General features: G+C 37.8%; 1 protein-coding gene across 14 annotated transcripts in view; it reads right to left on the bottom strand.

Annotated features, from left to right (window-relative positions):
- Positions 1-23,183, bottom strand: part of MAST2 (microtubule associated serine/threonine kinase 2) — a 191,934-nt gene that overhangs the window by 43,438 nt on the left and 125,313 nt on the right. For 11 of the 14 annotated variants that reach the window (XM_083846905.1, XM_083846911.1, XM_083846912.1 and 8 more), the window contains 4 exons: positions 18,536-18,611; positions 16,028-16,048; positions 13,384-13,462; positions 7,614-7,768 (listed from right to left, as the gene is read on the bottom strand). In XM_083846905.1, the coding sequence (XP_083703031.1) occupies positions 7,614-7,768; positions 13,384-13,462; positions 16,028-16,048; positions 18,536-18,611 (331 nt within the window). The remainder of the gene's footprint in view (positions 1-7,613; positions 7,769-13,383; positions 13,463-16,027; positions 16,049-18,535; positions 18,612-23,183) is intronic. The other 3 variants (XM_083846914.1, XM_083846910.1, XM_083846909.1) reach the window with 1 other exon arrangement.

Below are 23,183 nucleotides of genomic sequence, written 5' to 3'. Positions count from 1 at the left end.
AAGTACATCATCATTTACAGATATCACATCAAAACTCTCAAAAATCCAGTGCTGGTCACTGCCACACTGACTGTAGCCCTTTGACTTCCCTTCAGTAATGGCTATATGTAGAACTTCAGAGGAAATCTTACCAAGCAATGGCAGTTCAAAGCCCCCTAGAAGTGACAGCTAACTCATCTGAAAACTGCTCACCCTCCTGTCTGCACAAGAACTCAGGCAGACAACCCACCTATTTCCCTGAACGCAAGCCCTAACACACTAGCATGTTTAAAAAAAAAAGTGCATTCGTTAAAGGTGCTGTCACTGCCCACGTTCTCTTACTGCCCTCCACGGTAATGGCAGCAGACCTGTACAGGAAGAAATCCCTATTACCTCCAGAGTCTCTAGTGCTGGAAAGGAGCGGAGTAAAATGCAACAAGGACCTTGAGAAGACTCGCTTTCCTTTGTCTGAAGAACACCATGCTACTGGAGGGATGCACGAACAGTGTTATTCAGCTAAATCTTATATATAAATACCACAAGCAGGAGGAACAGAATACTTTCATGAGAACTGCACTCCCTTGGGCAAGTTACACCATGGATGCATATGCACGTATGCATAGGTTAGCAAGCAACTTCAAGGCACACACACACGCACACACAAAAAGGACAGTAAATCTTGACAAACTGCATTTATATCACTGTTTGGGTGGTTTTTAAAGAAGAGTTGCATCTCATTTCATCACATCTGATGGTATGCAATGCTCTGACTCATTCCACCACTGAGGACAGCCGGAGTGAGGTAATGCAGATAATCCCCAGCTACAGGATCGCCTACAGCATCTCATTTTTCTGGTGATGTTGTTTTAACATTCAAGACAAGCAAGAGCTTCAATTATTTGGACCAATAATACGATTATTGTCTTCATGATTTTAAGAGCACCACATATTGCGAAAAATATTTTCTCTCTCTCTATATAAAAAAATGCAATTTTATTTTGAATCAGTTCAAACATTTTAAACTTTCTTGTGAAAGATGAAATGGATCTCTCTAAATGGAATAAATGCATTTTAAACTCTGAATGCATTACAGTTACTACCTTGCCGCTAACCTATTTAAAGGAAAAGCATTCTTTTGGGAATATATATTTACAATTCAGAGAAAATTTAACTCACTGGCTCACAGAATATAGCAACACCAATCTCTTTTTCATGCCTGGCACTGGAATTCCATGAATTAGATTGTGTCTTGTTTTTATTAAGGTTTATCCCTCAGCTTGGGAAAATGCACTTCAAACTAAATGTCTCACTGAACTCACATTACAAGAGAAAAACTGACTTGGATGTTCAGTGGTTACTCATAACAAGTAAAAACACATTTTTATTGTTATTTTTTTCAACAAGAATATATCCTCTTTGATAAAGAAAAAAAATCTGTATAAAGAAACTTACATTTGTATTTGCACAGAATGTGTGACAATAAAAGCAAGGGTAAGAGCTTTCAAAGGGTGATATAAAAAAGTGTCATACTTAGGAGCAAATCTCCCTGCACATCTAGCTAACTATGTTTCTTCTTCTTTCTCCAAGACTAAACGCATCGGTACAAGCACATGACACATTTTTACTGGCAGTTCATCGGGAACTAAAGATTTGGTGAACATATTTCTCAAATAATTTATTTTTCTATAATGAATTGTTGCTCTGTGTGATTTAAGTGAGGTATAAATTACAAGGATACATAAGCCTTTTGATACTAACTACAGAACTATGTAGGCACATATATATTTCATTTTAACTCTAAAGTAGTCTTACGAAAATTTGTGCATGCTTAAGTGTTTGGTGTCTTAGCACTACAACAAAACGTGAATATTTTTTCGTGAATATTTTTTCCTTTTACTTTCAAAACACTTTATTCGTACAAATATAGGAAGTTAATAGCTATACAGAAGACATGCTTCTTGACCTGTCCTGCCAGCAGCTGGAGTATTTCCTTAAGAACAGCCAAAATTATTTGAGTGTGATAGTGGGTTTTGTTTGTTTTTGTTTTTGTTTGTTTTTTACAATTCTGAAACAAAACAATTCTTATTTTCTTTGTAGAAGAGTCTACTGACTGGCAAGTAAACTCTTATAATTCCTTAGCCTTCTTGGGCACTGGCAGTTTTCGCTCATTTTATTTTAAATTTTTTACCACCTAGAATGAAAGAGCATTCATGCAACTGAGAACAGAACACAGGATGAAGGTTCAAATTGTCATTCTAAATAAAATTCACCTAAAATAACATGTTAAATTAAATGTCTAGCTGACTACAGCAAGAAGTGCAACATAATATAATGCACCATAACTTTTTAAACGTTGAGCTTTAACCTAGGAAACTACAGAAAAAAATATGTGGGTAAGTGACTAACTAACCAAAGGCTGGCTACCAGGCACTTCTGATTACTGATTTTATAGCATACTGAAGACATAACCAGATGAAAAAAAAAAAAAGAAAAAAAAAACAAACCAGGACTGGGCAGATAACTGAATGCTACCAATGGAGAATGTAAGAGAATTTTTAAGGAAAAAAAAAAAGATCTAATATATTTTATTGGCATGACAGCTTTTCAAATGCAAAAGCTTCGCACATCTACACAGCACAAAAAAATCATATTTGGTACAAAACCAGTCTAACATTTCAAGCCTCACAAAGGAACAGATACTTTTCTGTAGAACAGGACACATACTGTGCACGTGCATAACATTTCAAGACAAAAAGCAGGCTTCTTCTCTCTTCCTGGTGTAGATGGGTAGGTCAAAGAAATTATTATTGTCAGTGAGTTTTTCATTTCAGCAGAGCAGACATTAGAAGAATAATATCTGTCCCCTTAAGCTTAACAGCAAAATGAAAAACTACTCTGTTCTTCCCCTTCCCTCCACTTCATGAAATGATGTGGTAGTAGACTTCCAGTGACATCTTTCTCCCACAAAGGCTTCTAGACTTCAGCTTGTCGAAACTCACGTATCTGTATCTGATACTAGAAAGTAAAAAGAGCTAATAGACAGCTATCTCAAGAAGTAGTGTATTAATAAATTAAATCTTACAAAAAGCCAGCTGAGCAGTGACTAAATAAAACTGAGCTGTTTATAAATAGGTATTTTTCCTTCACGGTGACAGCTGTATTTACTAGAAAAATGCAGAGAAGTTAAAAGCTCTGTTCTCCTCTCTGCTTTAACCCCACATGGAGGTTTATTTAGGATGAATGTATACCATATTATAGAAGCCAATGTCCACAGGAAAATTAAAATCATAGGCCTTATACTTCTGTCATTTCCAGACACAAAAAACAAGTAATTGTAAAACTAGAGAGCTGAAGTTGTATGAAGTAGAAACTATAAATGTTTTGCTGAAGCTCAGCAGTGCCAGCCTCCATCCTCCCCCAAGAATTAAATATATAAACATTTGTCCTCAAAGAAATTACATTAATATTAGATGCCAGAAAAGTCCCCCTGAAAAAAAAAAAAAAAAAAAAGAGAGAGAAGGTAAAGCAGAATCAAATATGGCCAATCCCCATCTGCTGGTCGAACTTCAGAGCAGAAAACTCTGATTCAGCACCTCACACAGACCACAGCAACTAGGCCTTGGGGCCTAGTCCTGTTCCTGGACGAGCCAAGGAGCAACAGAGAACTGAACTCAGTAGAGCAGAAATCATCTACTGGAGTCTGAATTTAAACAACACACATGGTAACTGTGAAATACAGTTTTCCTGAGAGTGAAAATCTATACTGCAGAGGAAGAAACTGCAGAAAGTTAAACGTGCAACTTTACATTACTTGTCAGTGTTTTTTCAAGAATCCTTCTTTCTGCATAACCAAAACCAAACAGCACAGAAAGTCCATGCTGGGCAGTTATTCTAGTGCTGTTAGCAAAAAGGAAAACTGAGGCAAAGTAAAATAAACAGCAATCAGTCTTTTTAAGGAACAGGCGAGTGATGAAACAAAGCAGTAAGAACCTTTCTCACAGAGCGCTTTGAAAAGTCATTTCTGAGCTTGCAAAAGGATGAAATTGTTTACACACTTTCTGAATCATTCTTTTTTAATTAATTTTACAAACACTGAGCTTCTAGCTACCTTTAGTCTGGGGACAAATGCTATTTGCAGCTGTTTTTGTATTGCAGAACTGTTTTCCACAAGCCTTTAGTTATACTAGGAGTGCCTTATGAGTGTAAGGGATGGGTGGGTGAGAGTGAAAATTAGGGGACAGAGAACACATTTCAATCTCAATCACTTTGAAAGCAAGGACTAATGATTTTTTTCTACAGTCTTACACAGGAACTGCAACTAGCTCTCTTTCCAACACATATTTTTTTCCAAACCTTTTTTTTTTTCATTTCTTCTGTGCATGCCAACAAAGACTGGAACTGCTTTAGACAGAAAAGACTATAAAGTAAAGTAAAAAGCAGTACAGAGGTCAAGTAAAAATACCCGCTTTTCCTCCCAAGAGGAGACCATAAAGACACAGAGTGAAACCCAGTTAAATTTAAAACTGATCACCACTCTGAACAACTTCAAGTTCACAAAATTCACTGTCTTGAGAGAGAAAACAAATGGGCCAACATCGTCTTTAACACAGTTAGAACGCATTTGGGTAAGAAATACATGCCTTAGTCTTAGGAATATAAAACTATTATCTTTCTGTGGTGAATCAGTGGCTGCGTGAACCCCTGCTCTGCGTGGAGCACCGCCTTCTCCTCTGTAGCTTGTGGCATTGGGCACTTTGTGAAAGCAGCAGCATCAAGTGCTGAAACCACGCAGATTACTCACATGGTTCAAGCTGGTGCTTCAGAGATGAGAGAACTTTATATCCTGAAAGATCAATTCTTAAGACAAAAAATGGACTGTATGGGCCACCAGTGTGGTGTTGCAACTTTGTTCCCATCTTTGTTCCCATCTTGGATACTTTTTGTCAGAAGCTTCTCCCAGTAACTGGCATTTTCTAAGAATTGTCTCTGTATATTCTCAGTGGCAGGATCTAGCACATTGAAAGTCAGACTGGAGGACTGCATTTAAACAGCACTGCCCAACAAACTGATGAAGGAGCACATTTGATTAAGGGTGATCTCATCTACTTCAACTATATAAAGATTCACTGCTGCAATCTTCGATCTTTTTTCCCTAGACAGCATTACACTGAAATATGAAATGAGATCAAGGAAAACAGGCAGATTGGGGGGCAGAGTGAATGCACAAAAGCAGCTGTTGAAAGACTTATTAGTCAGCCCGACTTTTAACTCCAACATTTCCCACTTGTTAGCAACTGTTGAACGATGACAAGTAAAAAGAACTGGGAAAAGATGGAGTGCAGCACCTCTCTAACTTAAAAAGAGTAATGATGCCAAGTTTGTGAATTCTCACACTCTCCATGCATTTTACTCCTGGGAAAAAAAGATCTCCTTCAGGTAAAGCCCAGGATTGTTTTAAAAGAAGTGAACATAGTTCTATCTAGTGAAAAGTTCTATCTAGGCAATACTCTAGCTAGGACCATAAAAGGATGATTTGATACTTCTAGAAAAATTCTGGGGTTACAGAGGCCCTCAAAAACAAAACAAAACAAACAAACAAAACAACAACAACAACAAACAGTCCCGGCATTTGACAGCGGCTACCCCCTGCCAAATAGAGTACTAACTCATGCAAACACTGATACACCAATACAATTAATTGGAGCAATTTTCCTTTGAGGTGCAAGGGCCAGTATGGATGTTTGGTAGCAGTAAAGGTGCTTTGGAGTCACACAGCATCACCGTACTAGCAATAAGCAAAATGAAAAACAAATCAGGAACAGTAAGCTTAAAAAAAAATTTGACTCTAAAATTTGGAATACCAAAAGGGTTGGCCATTATCACACTGAAAACCCAAGAAAGCTAGAGAAAGCATTCGAGAAACGAATATTAATCACAGTCATATGACATGCTGAATTAATCTTGTCACAAATTGTAAACTTGATAACTCTGCTTTTAAATTGGCTCACAGAGGAAAAAATCTCAAAAAGCTGATAATTCATAATAACAAGAAAAAAACAGAATTAGGCTCTTCATGTCTTCGTTTACGTCATTCTTGCATTAGGAATAGTGTTTTATACTTCATTATTCCAACAGCAATATGTCTGTGTTAGGACAATAAATACTTTAGTGATGGGTTGTCTACCTATAGTAGCTGTCTTATCTACGACAAATTAGTACTACCACAGCTACACTGATCAGTGATAGCGTTAAGAGTGACAGCAGCAAGACTGAAGTAGGACTACCGTTCAGAGACTTGAACAATTTAGTACAAATCATACAGCTACTCTTTTTACTACATGGCAATTTGTAGAGATCACAGGCTAAGTGCGCTACTTCTACCTACAGTACTTACCTGCTCTTGTAGATTACTGTGTAACTGCACTTAGCAGTTCCATATGCAATTACCATGCAGCCTGCACTGCAGTTTAGAACACACAAATAATTATGAATAATCATGAGGGATCAGCTCTGCCATGACACAATACTCACCAGGCATTTTGTCTTGGACTATTTGACTTCTATTACAAACCCCAGCCTAAGTCCTGAGCTGGGCACACTGATTCAGTGTTTCCAGCTGACAGCTACTCAATTGTGTCCATTGATTTAAAAGTGATACCTGAGAGTGTCAGAGGGTGGATGAGGAGCATAAAGGATACTTCACCTCTTTGTTCCCTGCTTGTAGAAATCCTTTTTGTTTCATAACAAAAGGTTATGTAGATGCTGTGGAAGGTAGGCATCCCTTGATTTTTATTTACTTGGTCCAGCACCAAATACATAAAAAACTTATGGCTTGTGGATTTTTGTATATATTTTTTTCAAATAATTGTTAGAGAACTGGAACAAAGCTTGCCCAGAGAGTTTGTGGAATACTCAAAAGCTCCCTGAACATTTTGCCTAAGGCAATCTGCCCGAGCAGGGGTTCGGACAAGACCTCCAGAGGTCCTTTCCAACCTCCATCATTCTGTAATTCTGTGAAAGATTAGGTTCTAGTTGCTTCTATTTTTAAGTATGGAAAAAAGTCAACTGCAGAAATAACCACTGGATTGCTATCTTTGAAGAACCAATTCTCTGAAGCAACAGTAAAAATTATTCAACTGCTAATGCAGAAGAAATGTTTTCAGTGCTATTACAACACTGCTCTGGGTGCAATTCTGTTTGAGGTTTTGACTTCATCGACTCCAGTTTTCATACTCTTTTAGAAGTACTGCTGGAAAAGTTATTAACTGTGACTGTAATAGCTTCCTTATATGACTGCAGCAAAATTCTGAGAAGAAACTTCACTAAAGGAAATCTACATCCTACAGGCTTAGTCTGTGATGCTTCTGGATCACATTTTCACAGAGTTATGGTGAAGATACAAAGCAGACTACACTAACCATTTTGCAACTCAAATCCTTAGTGTTAAATGCAAAATAAAAAAACATTTCTTTCTGATTAGGTGAGGTGGAGTCAATGCTCAGTAAAGTCAAGAACATGCAACAAAAAAAACAAAACCACTTTTTCTTACTCTTCTTAGAGCTGAAAGCACACATGGAAATGCAATACTTGTGTCCAACATCTTAAATATTCAATAAACATAACCTGAAGCTCACCTGAGACTGCGAGATCGAGGTCTCAAGGCTGGAGAATGGCGCCCTTCTTCATCAGTGATGCTCTCAGTACTGAAATGCTTTGTCAGGAAATGAAGTTCATCTGCCGTGGGCTGAAAGGGCAGCTGGTGCAGCTTCTCCTGAGATGAGCATGATGACTGAGTACAGAAAAAAATACAGAAAAGAAATGCACTAAACGCATGCATAGGGGTCAGCTAATGAATGGAGGAGGAACGGATTCTGCCAGACACTGCACACTCCAGCGGAAAAGAAAGCTACTTATCAGACCAGGTGCCTCTTTTTAAATGTTCTCTTTAGGCTAAGCCAAACCTTGTGTACAATGACAGAGCTGGTGAGATCAGGACAACTTTGGGAACAGACTAGGGAAGCAATACATCTAATTCTGGAACTGTTACATTTGATCACGAAGGTAATTTACTCTTAGGAGACAGAACGGAATATACATGAACAACAGTGCTACTCTGGAAAGGACAAGGAGGTTCCTGGAGTGGTGAGCAACTTTCCTTTTCACTCATGCTCTCTTAGCTCAGGAGTTTCACTGGCATGCAGAATGCTATGGAGCTGTGTAGACACAGGAGTTTTTACTGATTATTGGCTCTCAATTGAAATTGCTACTGTAAATGGTCTGGATTTTATTTCTCCATGATCTCAATTTTATTTCTCCTTTTCTTTACCCATCAGGCTTCTTTTCTAACCAGGTAGGAAATAATAAAATGAAAGCAGCTGACTTTGTAGAGTTACAAGATTAATAGTTTCCTTTTACAAACAGTAAAGCAGCTCATTCATTTTTAAATAAGTCGATAAATTTATATGACGTGTCCTGTGATAATGATAGACATGAAAAAGATTTAATTCTTGAACCTAAAGAAACCTGAGCTCAAAACAAGATTTGTGGGAAGTGTTAATAACATCAAATGTTGGATGTTCCAGGGGAAAAAGCTGTGGGTCAACTAAAAAATGCACTTTTTTGTCTGATTATTTTCAATGTCCCTTTCCATTTTTCAAAAATAAGTAAATATATTATGTAAGGACAAATTTAAAATCCTCTGAAGTGCTAAATAACCAGAGCAGCACTGAATAACACCAATGGGCCTTATGAAAAACACCATACTAACCTAAGTTCTGAGGCTTCTTATCAGTCTGATGAAATCATTTGTGCACATTTTTCCAATGGAAGAACTTCTCCTTTTGCTACAACAATCCTCACTCTAACTAGTAAGCAAAGCATCCTAATACCAGAAGTATTGGTAATAAGGAATTATGCATCACGTGATATGTATGACCCAAGTTTTAACTCACCTAGTTTGCTTTTCTGGACTTATTTGCTGTTGATGGTTTTTGGAAAAGAAAGCTAACAAGCATGGCTGAGCAGTGAAAGCCAAACGCTAACAAGGCTGCTCATTGAGTCCTGCGTGTTTGTATAGCTGATAAGGAAAATATTCTGAGATCACCTAAACCAGGTGCATCCAAATTTGCCGACAGAGTTACAGTTACACTTGAACTGAAGAAAAACTAAACAAGATTGTTGCAGATCCAACACTCTTATCTGTAGAGAATTCTAGCCAAGACTGAGATGAAGAACTCAATGTGAGAACGTATAAACCTAAAGATCTTATTCTTTGATAACAATATAATTTGCTCCAGAGCCCAGATCCACTCCCTCTGCATTGCACAAAAAAGAACCTGCCTGAAAGCCTCAGGGAATCCCCAAGCACAGCTGGAACAGGGAGCCACAAATTCCAACTTCAGGCAGGTCTAGAAGGACCATGGTGGGAAGTCACACCCAGCAGTGTCCGCCTGGTGACAATTACCCAGATGGTGCATCACCTTACACTCGTCTAATCCACACTGAAGCCAAAACAGAATCTGAGTAATTGACAGCCCTTTGCCCACAGCAATTCTGCTGCGCACTCTGCTTATGCCTATCTGGCAGGAAAGATTCTCTCTCTGTATTACAGAATTATGCAAGCCCTTCTTGCCTTTCAGAGCTTTCTTTGATCACCTGTCTTACACAATACAAACAGTGGGAAGAAGCACCTGCTTATGCAAAAACAGCAGCACTTCTCAAAGAAAAGGTGTGTGTCAGATGACATCCTATTTGTGATGAGTAAAACCAATCCTGCAGAAGAGCAGGAAGTACTAAAGACACTGGCTAATGAAGTGCTGCATTAACAGGTACTCGAGCTCTGGCATTATGAGTGCATCTCTTATTCAAAACAAAATTAAACTAAAACTCTAACATTAGGAAAATTAGCACATATCAAGTTATTAGTTACTAGAGTTAGAAGAGGAAAATCAAACCTGAAATTCTAGAAAAAAACACATTTCCCAACAGCAAAGTCACTGGGGAAGCTGCGTTACTCAACTCATGGATGACCCACCAAAATCCTCCTTCCACTTTCTCTCCTTAAAAGCAATTAGATCGTAAAGTTTGTAATTCCAAGGAATAATTAAGGACAGCTCTGAAGATAATTTCAGAAATAAATTATTCAGAAAAAATAATTTTGGAAGAAATTCTTTACTTTGGAAGAAGTTCTTTACTCAAAGGGTGGTGAGGAACAGGTTGCCCAGAGAAGCTGTGGATGCCCCAGCTCTGAAGTGTTGGCTGGATGGGGCTTTGTGCAACCTGGTCTAGTGGGAGGTGGCAGGGGGGCTGGAATTAGATGATCTTCAAGGCTCCTTCCAACCCAAAGCATTCTCTGATTCTACGAAGACTATGCCGAGAAACCGACTTTCTTCTGCCAAGGGCTTCCCTAGCAACCTTAAGGCATACAACTTTTCAGCGAGAAAGCACAAGAGCAAAACTAAACACTTCTGAATTATTGATTTTTATGTAATCACATCAGTGTACTCGATATTTACAGCAGCCTAACACTGCTGGTGTCTTAATTACAAATGCAGAATTAGCTAAATCTTCTTCAGTAAAAATAAAAAATACAATTAAGCTAATAATATAGTATTATACATTTACTCTGCATCTAGAAAATTAATAGCAAACTAGATGCTTAAAAATCATTGTATATGGGCCCATTCAACTGACTATTCCATATACATCTTACTTGAAAGGTTTTCTCCAGCTTTTCCAGTGTTGGCCTGATGTATGTGGTCTTTATGATTGATATGAAGGATAAATATGTATTTTTTTAAGAAGTGTCATCCATCAATTGGAATCAAAAAATAAAGCAGAATCTACAAGTTTCCACTGACCTTAAAACAAGTGTGTGCCTTGGTTTGTTCAGCTGGTTGGTTGGTTGGTAGAATAGCTGATCTATGACCACAGAGATGCAAGTCAGTTCTAACTGCCAGACCGAAATTCAGGCCAGCAGAACGCAGAAGAAAAGAAACATGATCTAGAGGACTTATCACACCAAACAGAAGCCCAAATTTCTGTTATGTTCTCACCCATGGCATTAATTCACTGTGCGCTTCTGAAAAACCCCTTGCATCTTCTTACTTCAGTTTTAAAGTCTACATAGGAATAATTCTGCTTATCAATTTCAGAATTGTTATTAAGATCAATTCAAATTAATTCTAATCTAAGAAATACTCTGACAATAAGCAGTATTACATTTCTAAGCCTATCCTAAGTTTAAAGCCTCCAAGACTGCTTCGGAACTTACTAAACAGCACATTTCAATGTCTTTCTGAGAGTGTAAAACTGTATCAGGAAAAGGAAAAGAGAGTAAAGATTCATCCATTTAGGAAAAAAAAAGTCTTGGAATACAGGTTTTATTCCTTTCCCTGCAGGAAGGTGAATTTAGCTCCACATCCAACTATCACCACATGTTTCTCATTACCGTCCTGCTTTCTGTTTACAGCTTTACAAGACTTACAGAATTTGGACTGATGATTTCTATGTGACATGTCTAAGTTGTTTTTTGTTTTTTTCCTGGATAGGTTCAATCAAAATGATCTAGCTGTTTCTGGGAACACGACAAGACAGGAATATTCTTTCTTTCCCATGTCAGAAAACTGAGAACTTTCTAAAAGTAGCTTTCATGTTCCCATTTCAAAACGAGGACTGATATTTCCAATAGATTTCTTTTGTTAGTTTTGCTCTCTCCATGGACATATACCCCAAGGCTGGTCAAACTATGATTTCTTGAAAAACTCAACACACCAGGAGATAAAGACTTGGACACTGCAGGCAGCTTGGTCTCCAAAGGTGTCATCTTCACAAGCATCTGGGAAGCTCTCACAGTGATTATCAATCATCTGACTATTTGGATGCCACCCATTCTGAAAGTAACAATACTTGCTCCATGCTCTAATAGCATGGTGCTTGTACCCAGACGAGAACACAACCATGGCTTCTGCTGATAGAGATTTAACCTACGACTCCAAAGGCAAAAGCAGAGGTCCAAAAGCTGTTCTCAGGTGCTTGATAAATAAGACTGCTTGGCAGTGAAACCAGGACCGTCCTTTTCCTGTGTTGCTATTGAAATTTTCTCCCACATTTTTCTGTTCTCACGCCTACCAATTTGTACACACCCTTCTCCTACATGGGGAGACAGAAATCAAGTCACCTGCTTTCTAAGGAGGCAAAAAATAAGAAAATCCTGTCCTGAAGGACAAAAGATAACAAGTTGTCGAAATTGTGCGAACTAGAGTCTAAAGGAATGTCTGAACATATGAAGCAATACAGACAATATTCATGTTGCAAAAAACAGATTTTAATCATGTCAATTTATACCTAAGAATTTTGACTCCAATTTCTTCCCCTATCTAGAATGATTTTAACACTCATGTCCCAAGGAACTGTGAAGATAAAATTGCATTTCAGAGGCACTAAAAAGTTTATGGATGAATTTAATAGAACATCTCAGAATTAAAATAATGATGCTGCATTCAGAGTAAGATTATTACTCATTTAGATTTATTGCTTAGTAAGATTAATACTCATGGAATACTGAGTCCTAATTAAAGCAGGTATTACAATTATTAAGAACATAATCTAAACAGTAGGTATAAAACAAATGATCAGTAGAAGTATTATGGAAAGAGGCAATGGTATTTGACCACACAGTTTAAGACACTCATGGTAACATAAAAAAGCATGTTAAATTATGTCTGTACAGGCAGCCTTAGTGTTTCTAGTCTCTTTGTAGGATTGCTTTGTGGATAACCACAACTACTAATTTGCATAAACTAAAGAATAGGATTCATTGTAAAAAGTATCTGAGTTATAAGGGTTAAAATGGTGTTAGTGCCTTACTGATATTAACATGTTAGCCTTTTCAAAGTACTGAAGAAGTCATGTAAACTGCAGCCAACCTTTCTAATGACAAGTGAGAAATTCAAAGCGTCACTAGGAGATTCAAATTATTGAAGTTGAGTAACAGATGTGGATTATCAGTTTTTCTTCCCGCTAGCCTGTTAGCAGGTTTTAACACTGAGAACTTGAACGCAGACAAGAATTTCATTTCCCAGTTACAAAAAAGCTGAGTGCTTGCTAGTAATTATGCACTGTCTCAGAGTCCTGACACATTGTGCCTCTCAACTGATCAGTCGAGCCAAGTGCTGCACTGGGATTTCACCAATGCAAAAGGCAAAGTGCAAGATGATAGGAGCTGGGAAATGGAGGAAAAAGCAGCAGAACCAATAATTAAAATAATTTTAAAATAATTAGTATATTTAATAATGTTAGCAAAACAATGAAGAAAGATCAGATATTTTAGTAAAGACTCAGAAGCTGATTTGTTAGGGTGTGTTCATACAAACTGAATTGCTTGGAAAAATCTGGGGCACTTACTGAAACTGTTGAACTGGGAGTGTTCGTTCCATATCCTGATGAGGGAAGGGAGGCCAAGGACCAGCGGCGTCCATCCGTTCTATGGAAAGGAAGCAAAGGAAATTACTGTGATAGATATATTGTGGTCAGTACTTGGGGGAAATAAATCTTTCCCCCAAATCTCTTAACTGCACATTTTTATTCCAGTCTTAAAATACTCAGGTAAACCAGGCATCCTATTTAGAATCGTCTTTGTGAAAAAGCAGCTAGGGTAAGTTTTAAGAGCAAAATTAAGGGACCTTGGAAAAGACAAAGCAAATGGGCATCAGATTCCTGCATTAAGCATATGCTTTGCAAATATTGCCAGTTGAGCAAAAACTGAAGTTTGAGGAACAGACAAATGAAATCAGCTCATTTCAAACTTCTTTGAAAAGAGTCTCGCCTAAAATTATTATACCTATGCAGTTCCTTGTCTCCCAAATAATGCTGAAAATTGTAGAAAAAAGTTTTCAGATCAAGAATCAAGTGAAAGCAGACTCATTTGTTTACCTAGTTTAGTGAGTTTGGCCCAGCTCAGCCACTGACACAGCTGTGAGTCAAATCCACTACAGCAGATCAAAACAGAGCTGACAGATGCATTTGAAATACAGAAGAGACAGAAATAACACCCAGGGCCTCTTTCTCCTCTGAACAGTATAATGTTAGTAGTTATTTACTTATCATAGCCAAAGAAACATGACTATCAGGGAAAATAGCCAAAACATCCCTGAGATATTGCAGAACAGATCGTGTTTTTACCAACATCAGATGCTTGGTGAAGAACCCGTACTATCCTCCTTGAAACCCTTTCCTACCCCTAAAATCCACCTCAGTGAGGTTGGAAATTGTACTCAATTCTGCTCAGTCTATTGTGCTTTTTCTGCCTCTGATTTCACCTCAATCTTGAATGCATTTTGTTTCCTATAATTAAAAAACATGCCCTGTTACATGTCAGGATGAGCATTAAAGAAGTCTCCCTCACGTCAGTTTCCCCTTGCTTGTTTGTTTTAGTAGGGCAGATCATCAGTAACTGGTCATAAAGTGAAACTGAATTAGAACAGTTCATTGTTCTAACTGGCTTTGGAAAAATTTGGGGGTTTTGTTGTAATTTCATCATTCCATTTACGCAGAGCATTATAAAATAGGATGCTTGGTACAGGTTTGACATAGTGCTAATAAAAAACTTGCTATCATCTTCACAGTAGTATTTCTCATCCTGCTATGAACACACAAAGCCTCAATCTTCAGAAAAAAGTTCACTGCACACCCACAGATCTGTTTTTATTTTTTCCAGATCTTGTTCCTTTTATTATCAGGTACTCATATACCTGAAAATACCTATACCCTTCCTCTTTGCCACCTATTTTAGAACAATAGGGAAATAAACCCACTGTTCTATATTACTAAAAGAATATTATACCAAGAGTGTTGTTAAAAAGATTCATGCTTCATGCATAAAATATATCAAGCTGTAATGCAGATTTCTATGCATGCATTCATTATAGCTAAACCCCATTTAGCCACAGGTGATGTTTTCCTTGTTAAGACAAATATGTGTAAAAGAACAATCTCAAAAAATTCCAAGAGAAATGAAATTCCTTTCTTAACCCTGAAAAACAACAAAGGCCAGCATTACAAAGTCACTGTGTCCTGCATTCAGGGACTAAAAACCAGCTGTCAGCTACAGAGATCTTCATTCAGCTTCTTCTAATGCACAGGGGTACTGGGGAGATCTTCTGGTCAATGATTCGACCTCAGTTTGGACCCTGAGTCCCAAGGCAGGACAGTATGTTCCCATCTTCTCAAAGAGTAGACAGGAATGTATAAATCACTCATTTTTTGTGAAAGGAATGCCTAACCCCTCTTTTACTGAGTAGCCTAAGTTGTGCATTGAAAATACTTCAGTATTTTCATTTTGACAACGTTGAAAAAAAATCCTTCTCTCTTAGAAAATTACAGCGCACCTCTTCATGCTTGGGCTATTTTCTACTGATGCAATCTAGGCAAGAAATGTGCTAAGCAGTCAGGACAATGGATATCAGCTCTGTATCTAGCAGAAGGAAGTGGGACAAGAGAAGAAATCTTGCAAATCAAAGGCAGTGGGAAAAAGACTTGCTTTAAAAGAAAAGTCCTCCTTCATTTATGCAAAACATTTCAAAGCTACTTCAGTGTTTTGTTAATAAAAATTTATTTTAGAGAGACCTTATGCAATATTGCTTCAGGAAAAGACACTTGGAAAGAAAATTTTTGGTCTTTTATTATTTATTGTAAAATAAACTTAGCTAGAACAACAAAAACATGGGAACAATGTGTTTTGCCTTTAAAATGCCATTTTAATAAGTTAATTAACAAGGTATTTTTATGGCAGCTATAATGCTATTTAATGAACATAAATTCATTTCCAAACAAGGTGATAGAAGAACAAAGCATCTTCTCCCAGAGCACTACCTGTTTAACATTTTAGGTCAAAATAAAAAGATTTTCTGTTTTGATTACCAAAGAATAAAAACTGAATGCCTAAATGGGGTTATTACAGCATGAACTTGTTAGGAACACAAGCTAGTGCTCAGCTGCACAGAAGCTTAACTCACAAACACACATACGCCAGCAATATGATACACGTTACCTGTCTGCTCTGTGTCCGTGGCTGTATGGAAGAAATTGTACAATGACAGTGAGGGAGGGAGAAGTAAAAGATGCACATGTGATTTTGGAAAATAGAAACAAACTCATATTCTGTTACTAGTATTTCAGTGAGATCGCTTTTACTGAATATGGACAAAATCAGTGATACATTACCTTAATAATACAAGAGGATTTCTGAACATGCTAATTTTGTGGAGACTAAATAGTCATTGAAAGGGTATCTAGTAAGAGATTTATTATGAAGCACTAGCTAAACTAAGGACAATCTTGCACAGTCTATCGTAGCGAAATTGGTTTTAAAATAAAACGAGTTTTCCAAATGTGATCCCTACTGCTTCCCAAGAATCAACTCATGACAGGGCTATAATCAAAGAACGAAAATCACAAGAGATATCCAAACAGGATAACAAAGGAAGAAATTGCAACAAATACAAAAGGCAGAAAACCAGCAACAAATCATTTATTTGATGGCAATGGAAGAAATCAGGTAAGAACTCTGTTAAGACCCAAACAATGCTTATCAAAAGGGTACAGCAAAATATTTGTTTGTCTGGGGTAACAGAGCAAAACATTTTAAATTACTTAATACCATACTTGAAACAGAAGTTATTCTGATACTACAGCTTGATAATATAATAGGTATGTATTGTTACTGCTGGCATAGCTATTCAGGGTGTAATACAAGTAGAAAATAGAAAAAAGGTTCTAAAACAAGCTGTGCTTACGTGTTCTTTTCAGTGACAGATAAAGTATACAGAGTAGCATGCACGCTGTAAAATGAACCACACCACTTATTAGGACAGGCTTAACCTGTATTTGTCTATTTCTTTAAAATCAGGTAAGAAAATGGGAAAAGTAGGAAAGGGCACTCTTCAGAGTTTTAGTATTAAAACTTATTTTTTGTTTGAAAATTTAGAATGCAGTAATACTGAAGTAGCTGAAACAGCCAACAAATGATGTTAAGCTTTGACAACGGTTTCAGCTGCAATTTTCTTCCTCTAATCCATTGTCCAGAACTCCAGAAACTGAGAAAACTGGTAAAAATTCAGTTGACTTCAGCAGAACACAGAGAATACACCCAAATCAGGCCCAGATACCTCTTTAAAAATAAAAGTGGATGTAGTGAGTCCATTTGAATTATTCTAACACCACCTATAACTGATTTTTTCCCCTCCAAGGCAACATGAAAATACATACCCAGCTCTTCACATTTTACATGATTTTATAAAGTTCTTCTAATAATGTGAAGACCAAAGTCTACTTCAAAGAGTATTCAAAGACACCAGGTCTTCTAGCAATCACCTAGCTGGAAAACACTCCAGGATTTACCTGCCTTCCCGACAAAGTGTATACCTGCAGCTTCTCTCTTCATTTCATAAACCCAGCATGCTTCCAAATCCTAACCCTTCATTATTCTTTAAAGTTTTGAGACCTACCCTTTCTCTAACTAGTACTTGAGCTAAATTTGTCTTTCTCAGAAAACTTACTTCCTCTGAGAACGACACTTCCTTGGGTAATCTTAACCCAGGTAAGAAACTTCGGCTGAAGGAGAGTTTAGCAATTCTAAAATATCTTCCCCACACTTGAATCTAGCAATCCTGCTTCCTGCCCAAATACTGTTTGGGATCACTTTGTTGTTGTTGTTCTTTATTTCTCAACTAAATTTAACTTTCTGTATCACTATCCACTTCTGCCTACCTGCTAGGATACGAAATTCAATACTCCATTTGTTTGCTTCTCTCAGCTGTCTTTATTCTTTCTATCCTATTCCTTATACTAAATTGGTCACTAACAGTATCAGATTTCTTTCCACCAGTTTGATATACAGTGTGACCAGCATTTGTCTAACATTCGCTACTGGACAGATGATAGCTTTGCATTCAGGTCTTTCAATACTGCTCTTCTTTTAGCAGTTCTTATAGACTTGCAATTTCAATTATCAGCTATTTTCTTCATTAGAGCAGTAATGTACCCTTGACACCAATGCCCAAGACAGCAGAGAAAACTAAGAAGTTGTTACCACTCAGAAAGCAGTGAACGAATGCAGTAGTGCATGCCTAATTTAGGTATTTTTGCTAGGTCTGCACAAAGACAAACAAGATCAGCACACTTACAATACACCTCAGTTACTCAGTGTGAAGAGGATCTAGGATTACCACTGAGATACAGTTATTTTAATCATACTTGGCTTTTACATCATTATGACTAAACTGCTTGTTATCTTACATGGCCTGTATGTCATCTTCCTGGGAGAACACTGCCTTCTCCCTAGAAACAGTATTTACTACTTTATATACTTTATCATCTTCTATGTCTGAAAAGCTCCTGGTATGTTCCAAGTGTTGCCAAGACCTAAACAAAAAAGAATAAAATAGAACTGGAAACATCAGAGAAAGTAAAACACAGCCCAAAAACTTGTAACCTGTAGGCAATTTTTAAGTTATACACTATTTTCCTGCCAATCCAGACTGAGTATATCCTCACCTACCTTCGGGCAGGAACAAAGGAAAAATGAGCAGGTGCATTTGGTGAGAAGTTTCTGGGACTGTCCAAAGGGCTGCTGCCTGTTTGAGAAAGCAAACAAAAATTAATTCACACTTGCAATAGAGTAACTTCAGAGTAACCATGCAGAAACACTTTCAATTGCAAGTTGTAGCTATAAATAACTGACAATGTGCTCCTTGAGCTCTTCATCATTTACACATTAGTTTGCTAAAGAAATATTATGGTATGAATGTATCAGTAGTCTCCCTCCTTTTAAAATAAGTTAAGGTGTACATTTTCTTACTTGTTTTTAAATAAGTAGTGCATCATGTATACACACAATCAATATGTATTTTACATATTTTGTAATAATTCCCACACACAATCATTACCTGACACTTCTCAATGAAAAACCTAGGTTAGAAATGGCATTGACAACACTTCCAGGAATAATAAATAGTAAGAAAGCATCTTCATGCTTAAAGTGTTTATTACTGCTGAACGTAAAATTCACTGAGGAAAAAAGACATACCAAAGGAACTACACATGATAATAAAAGGAGTAGACACTCAAGGAAGGTAATCAGGCCACAATGTATAGCCTTAAACCTAACCACCAGTTTGTTGAGATAATGTTTCTACTACGAAAATGAAAGTTCTGTTGAATTCATACACTGAGGAAAAACGAATGCTTGATTTTTACTTTGCACAAGAATCTTTTCTCCTGGCTTTGTTCTATGATGTGTAAGCATACGGTTGGTAAGTAGTATAAGCAATGTCTTTTATTTCTAAGTAAAAAGCAACAACCTTATAAAAGCCCTCCTGAAAGCCAGAGTCATTTACAGACTAGCTGCAGAAACCTTTGAAATTTAGAAGATAAATTAGTAGCTTCATGTCAATGAGTTTACTGCTTCTATCAGGCACATTCTTAAGTGGTTTGCTCTTTCAGATCCTTAATACAAGCACAAAAGAGAAACTATCCATAGTAAACATACGCCAACAGTGATTTCTTTGAGTACAGACAATAAAATAACATCAAAACGTGAGCAGGAAAACAAGCAGATACTGGACAAACCATGCACCGCACGGTACATAACTGTCATCATCAGAAATGTCTTCGGGCTTAGATCCCACATAAAATGCATTTATTCTAAAAGTCACGTTAGACATGAGCAATAGGTCAAACATCAGTGATGAGTCACCTGCAGAGGACTTGCCTCCACTTCAGGAGAAGCACTAGGTGCCCAGCTCGCCCCCCCGGCCAGCGCTGTGTGTGAGGTTGTTTCCATCCTGCACTGTGCTTGAGCTTACACTTAACTTGCATTCATTTCACCACAAGTTATTCAGGTACCTTAACCGTTATGCTGAGCAGAAACTGAAGACAAGCACCGTGCTCATTCGAAGGTTTGCATTCTCTCACACTTCAGCCACAACCGTGGTTCACAAAAAACCTGCAGCAACATCACTCCACAACCTCTCACGAGCGAGGTGTGTGCAGGCAGGGAAGGGGAGAGGGAGAAGGAGCCGATGCCTTCTGCGGCGTGGGGATGGCCGCGGCACCGGCCAGCACGCTCCATCTGGCCTCCAAGCGTACAGGGGAAAAAGAGCATCTGGTTGAGATTAAAGCAGTTCCCGGCTGATCTAGCACGTGCCAAGGGGCGATGAGAGAACTGGAGAGGGAAGAGAAATCCAGAGCACTGCACAATCTGCTTCAGCAACTAAATTAAAAACAAAGGGTTTGAGCAACAAGTTTGCTCTCCTTTGGGTTGGTTTTGTTTTGTGTTTTAATGCATTGTTATAAATTATTAGTTAAGAACTACCAATAGTTGAGCGTAGTAAGACACAACGCAAGTCTTCACCCAAAAGTGAACACCACCAAACCCATTCCCAGTATATCCCGGGTGGCAGGGGGAGAACAGCCATCAGAAATTAGTAACAAGATGATTTTTGGTGCTTCATTTATCAAGCTTGGACTCACTCTAATTCTTATGGGCACAGTGGAAAACCAGAGACATACTGCTGCCGAACAGAGAGAAGGCTGAGCGGTTTTCACAGTCTAGATGGCACTGCAAGCTAACAAGAAAGATGGAAAAAAGCTAAGAGAGCAACAAAACAACTCAACAGTGCATAAACACACATCCCAGCAGCAGCACACAGCTAGGGTTAGGGTTGCCATTTACTTGCTAGCAGAGCAGAAAGCTGAAGGAACAATTTAGATCAGAAGGGGGTGCAGTAGTAGCAACATCTTTAAGCAATAAAGCAGATATTCTGACATAGCAAGGAAGGCTGCCAGGCTTGGTAGGACCTGGGTGTTTGCATGCACACCAAACCTTTGCTGCTGATGAATCCTGCTGTGTCAAGACAATTTTTCTGAACAAAAAGCTTGTTGCCCAATGCTGTTATGAACAGGCAATGAACTGTCATCGCCTTCTTAATATCTTCATCAATCTTTTGCAAACTTTCCAGATTATGATCAAAATAGGATTTCAGAATAACTGAACAAATTTGGTAATGACAGTTTTTAAGTTTTGAAATTAACTATGTGGGTGTTCGAAGTCTTCTGAGCCTGCACAATCTGGTACAGAGATACTATTAATTTTTAAGCAACAACTTTTTCAGATTTATATAGCATATTTCCTTCCAGACACTGGAATTTTAATTAGATCCCCCGTGATTTGCTTCAAGTTTTAAAATGAAAAGCAATTAGTTTTTCTACTCAATTCAAGTCTGGGTAAAGCTTTTAAAACAACAACAGGGAGAAGGGGAATTACTACTTTCCCTAAAATTTCCCAGTACTGCTGCATCTGCTATAGCTGAAGGAATTTTAATAAGGAAAGCCATAGTGCAGTGGTCTCATTCACCAAGACTGATCGAAAGACGATTTATTCTGTTAGCAAAGGTAAATTCCCCTGTTGCTCAAGGGTTATAGTTGGCTACTATTGAACCTGAAACGACTCTGTCTGAAGGGAGGTTGTTACACAGAATGATTACCCATTAGGTAAATCAACACAGTTACATGAATGTTAATAATTCAGGCATGAACCCTCCCTTTTCCTGGACACACTGAAAGGATGCAGCCAAAGCATCTGTACATCCGCTACCCTGAAAATACAAGAACGGACCTTACAGGCGAGAGATAGGCCAAAGTCTCAGCTGTCATCTACAAACATGATATTCATCAGACAGGTTAATAAGTCCAAAAGCTCAGACTAGAATCCTTTTGTAAAGCCTGCTTCTGAGATTTGTAAAAATAAATAAATACAAAGTTGTTGTGGTCTTCTACAAACAATATGCTAACATTATTTGCTGAATATTAACAGAAGCAGCTAAGGATCTTATTGCATGATACAGAACTATCTGCCTTCTAGCACACACAAATCTTAGAATAACCACAATCATTTTAAGAAACCTGTGTACCACCTCTCTCAAACAAAGCGAATGCCGTGGCTCTGTCACAGCATCCGAGCATCACTTACACAAAATGGAAATGAACGACAGCTTTGATAACCAGGGCAGGATCTGGAGTCGTACGTGACACACTCTGCTCACTCTGTACAAGATTTACCTTCTCTTCACAACATTGCCTGGTCGCTGCATAGATCCACAGCCCAGGCCCTTCGAAACAGACATCCCCAGCTGCACGCTTTGTTCAGGAAGCTGGAGAATCTTGCCCTTCTGTATAGCACTGAACTTTTCTACTGATACAGGGAAAACGGATACATAAATGGGACTCTGAAAAATATCTTTTTTTTTCTTTTTAGCCAGAAGGAAGAACTGAACTTGCAGTGAAAAGAGCAGAATAATTTAATTCAGTACTACAGAGCTGCCTGCGAGCAGCTCCCTCCACATGTTATTATAGATGGGCGCAGAGACAAGTATCTGCACTGGAAGTCAGCAGTGTGGAAAGTAAACTTTAAAATAGTCTGACCTTTCTTATCCAGCTTTAAGAATCGCTCTTTCCTACTGAATTATAAAGATTATGTTGCTTGTCTGATTGATTTTAAGCTTCACATTTAAAAATACAATCTAACAGTAACTTAGTAATCCATCTCACAATGTGCACACCTTCTCTGTACCACGCACACCTTCTCTGTAATTTTCAGATTTTTTAAAAAATGATTCAAAGAAATACAAACAAACATAGGGAAAATATGTATGCATATAGACATACCTTATATATGTGTGTGTGTATAATAAATGTCTGTGTACATATAGGGAACCTGTTTTGGCAGTGGGGTTGGACCCGATGATCTCTGGAGGTCCCTTCCAACCCCTACAATTCTGTGATATATAATAAATGTATATATACATATATATATACACAATAAATTTAAATTTCTAATTTTAAAAGAAAAAAAATAGAATAAATGGAAGGTTTGCAAACCTGTATTCCTAAAGTTCTCCCCTTCAATCCAAGTTTGAGTGACTAAATAAGAAGGGTGATTTTCCCATGAAGTTAACAAGCTGTGGCTTTCTATAACGAGGTCCCAGGTAATTTTGGAAAACATTATTTCATACAGCTTGAAAAGTGAATTAGCACACTTCAAATACACTAAGAGTTCTTGAATCAGAAGTGATTCCACACCCGAGTTAAAAATTGTTTTGATATACTTCCATCTCAAATGTTTAGATTTCTTAAGTATTACTTTTCCT

The sequence above is a fragment of the Anser anser genome, assembly GCF_964211835.1.
Source record: "Anser anser genome assembly, chromosome: 8".
Lineage (NCBI taxonomy): Eukaryota > Metazoa > Chordata > Aves > Anseriformes > Anatidae > Anser > Anser anser.
Note: the sequence above shows the minus strand (reverse complement) of the source record. Positions and strands in the feature narration are given on the sequence as shown.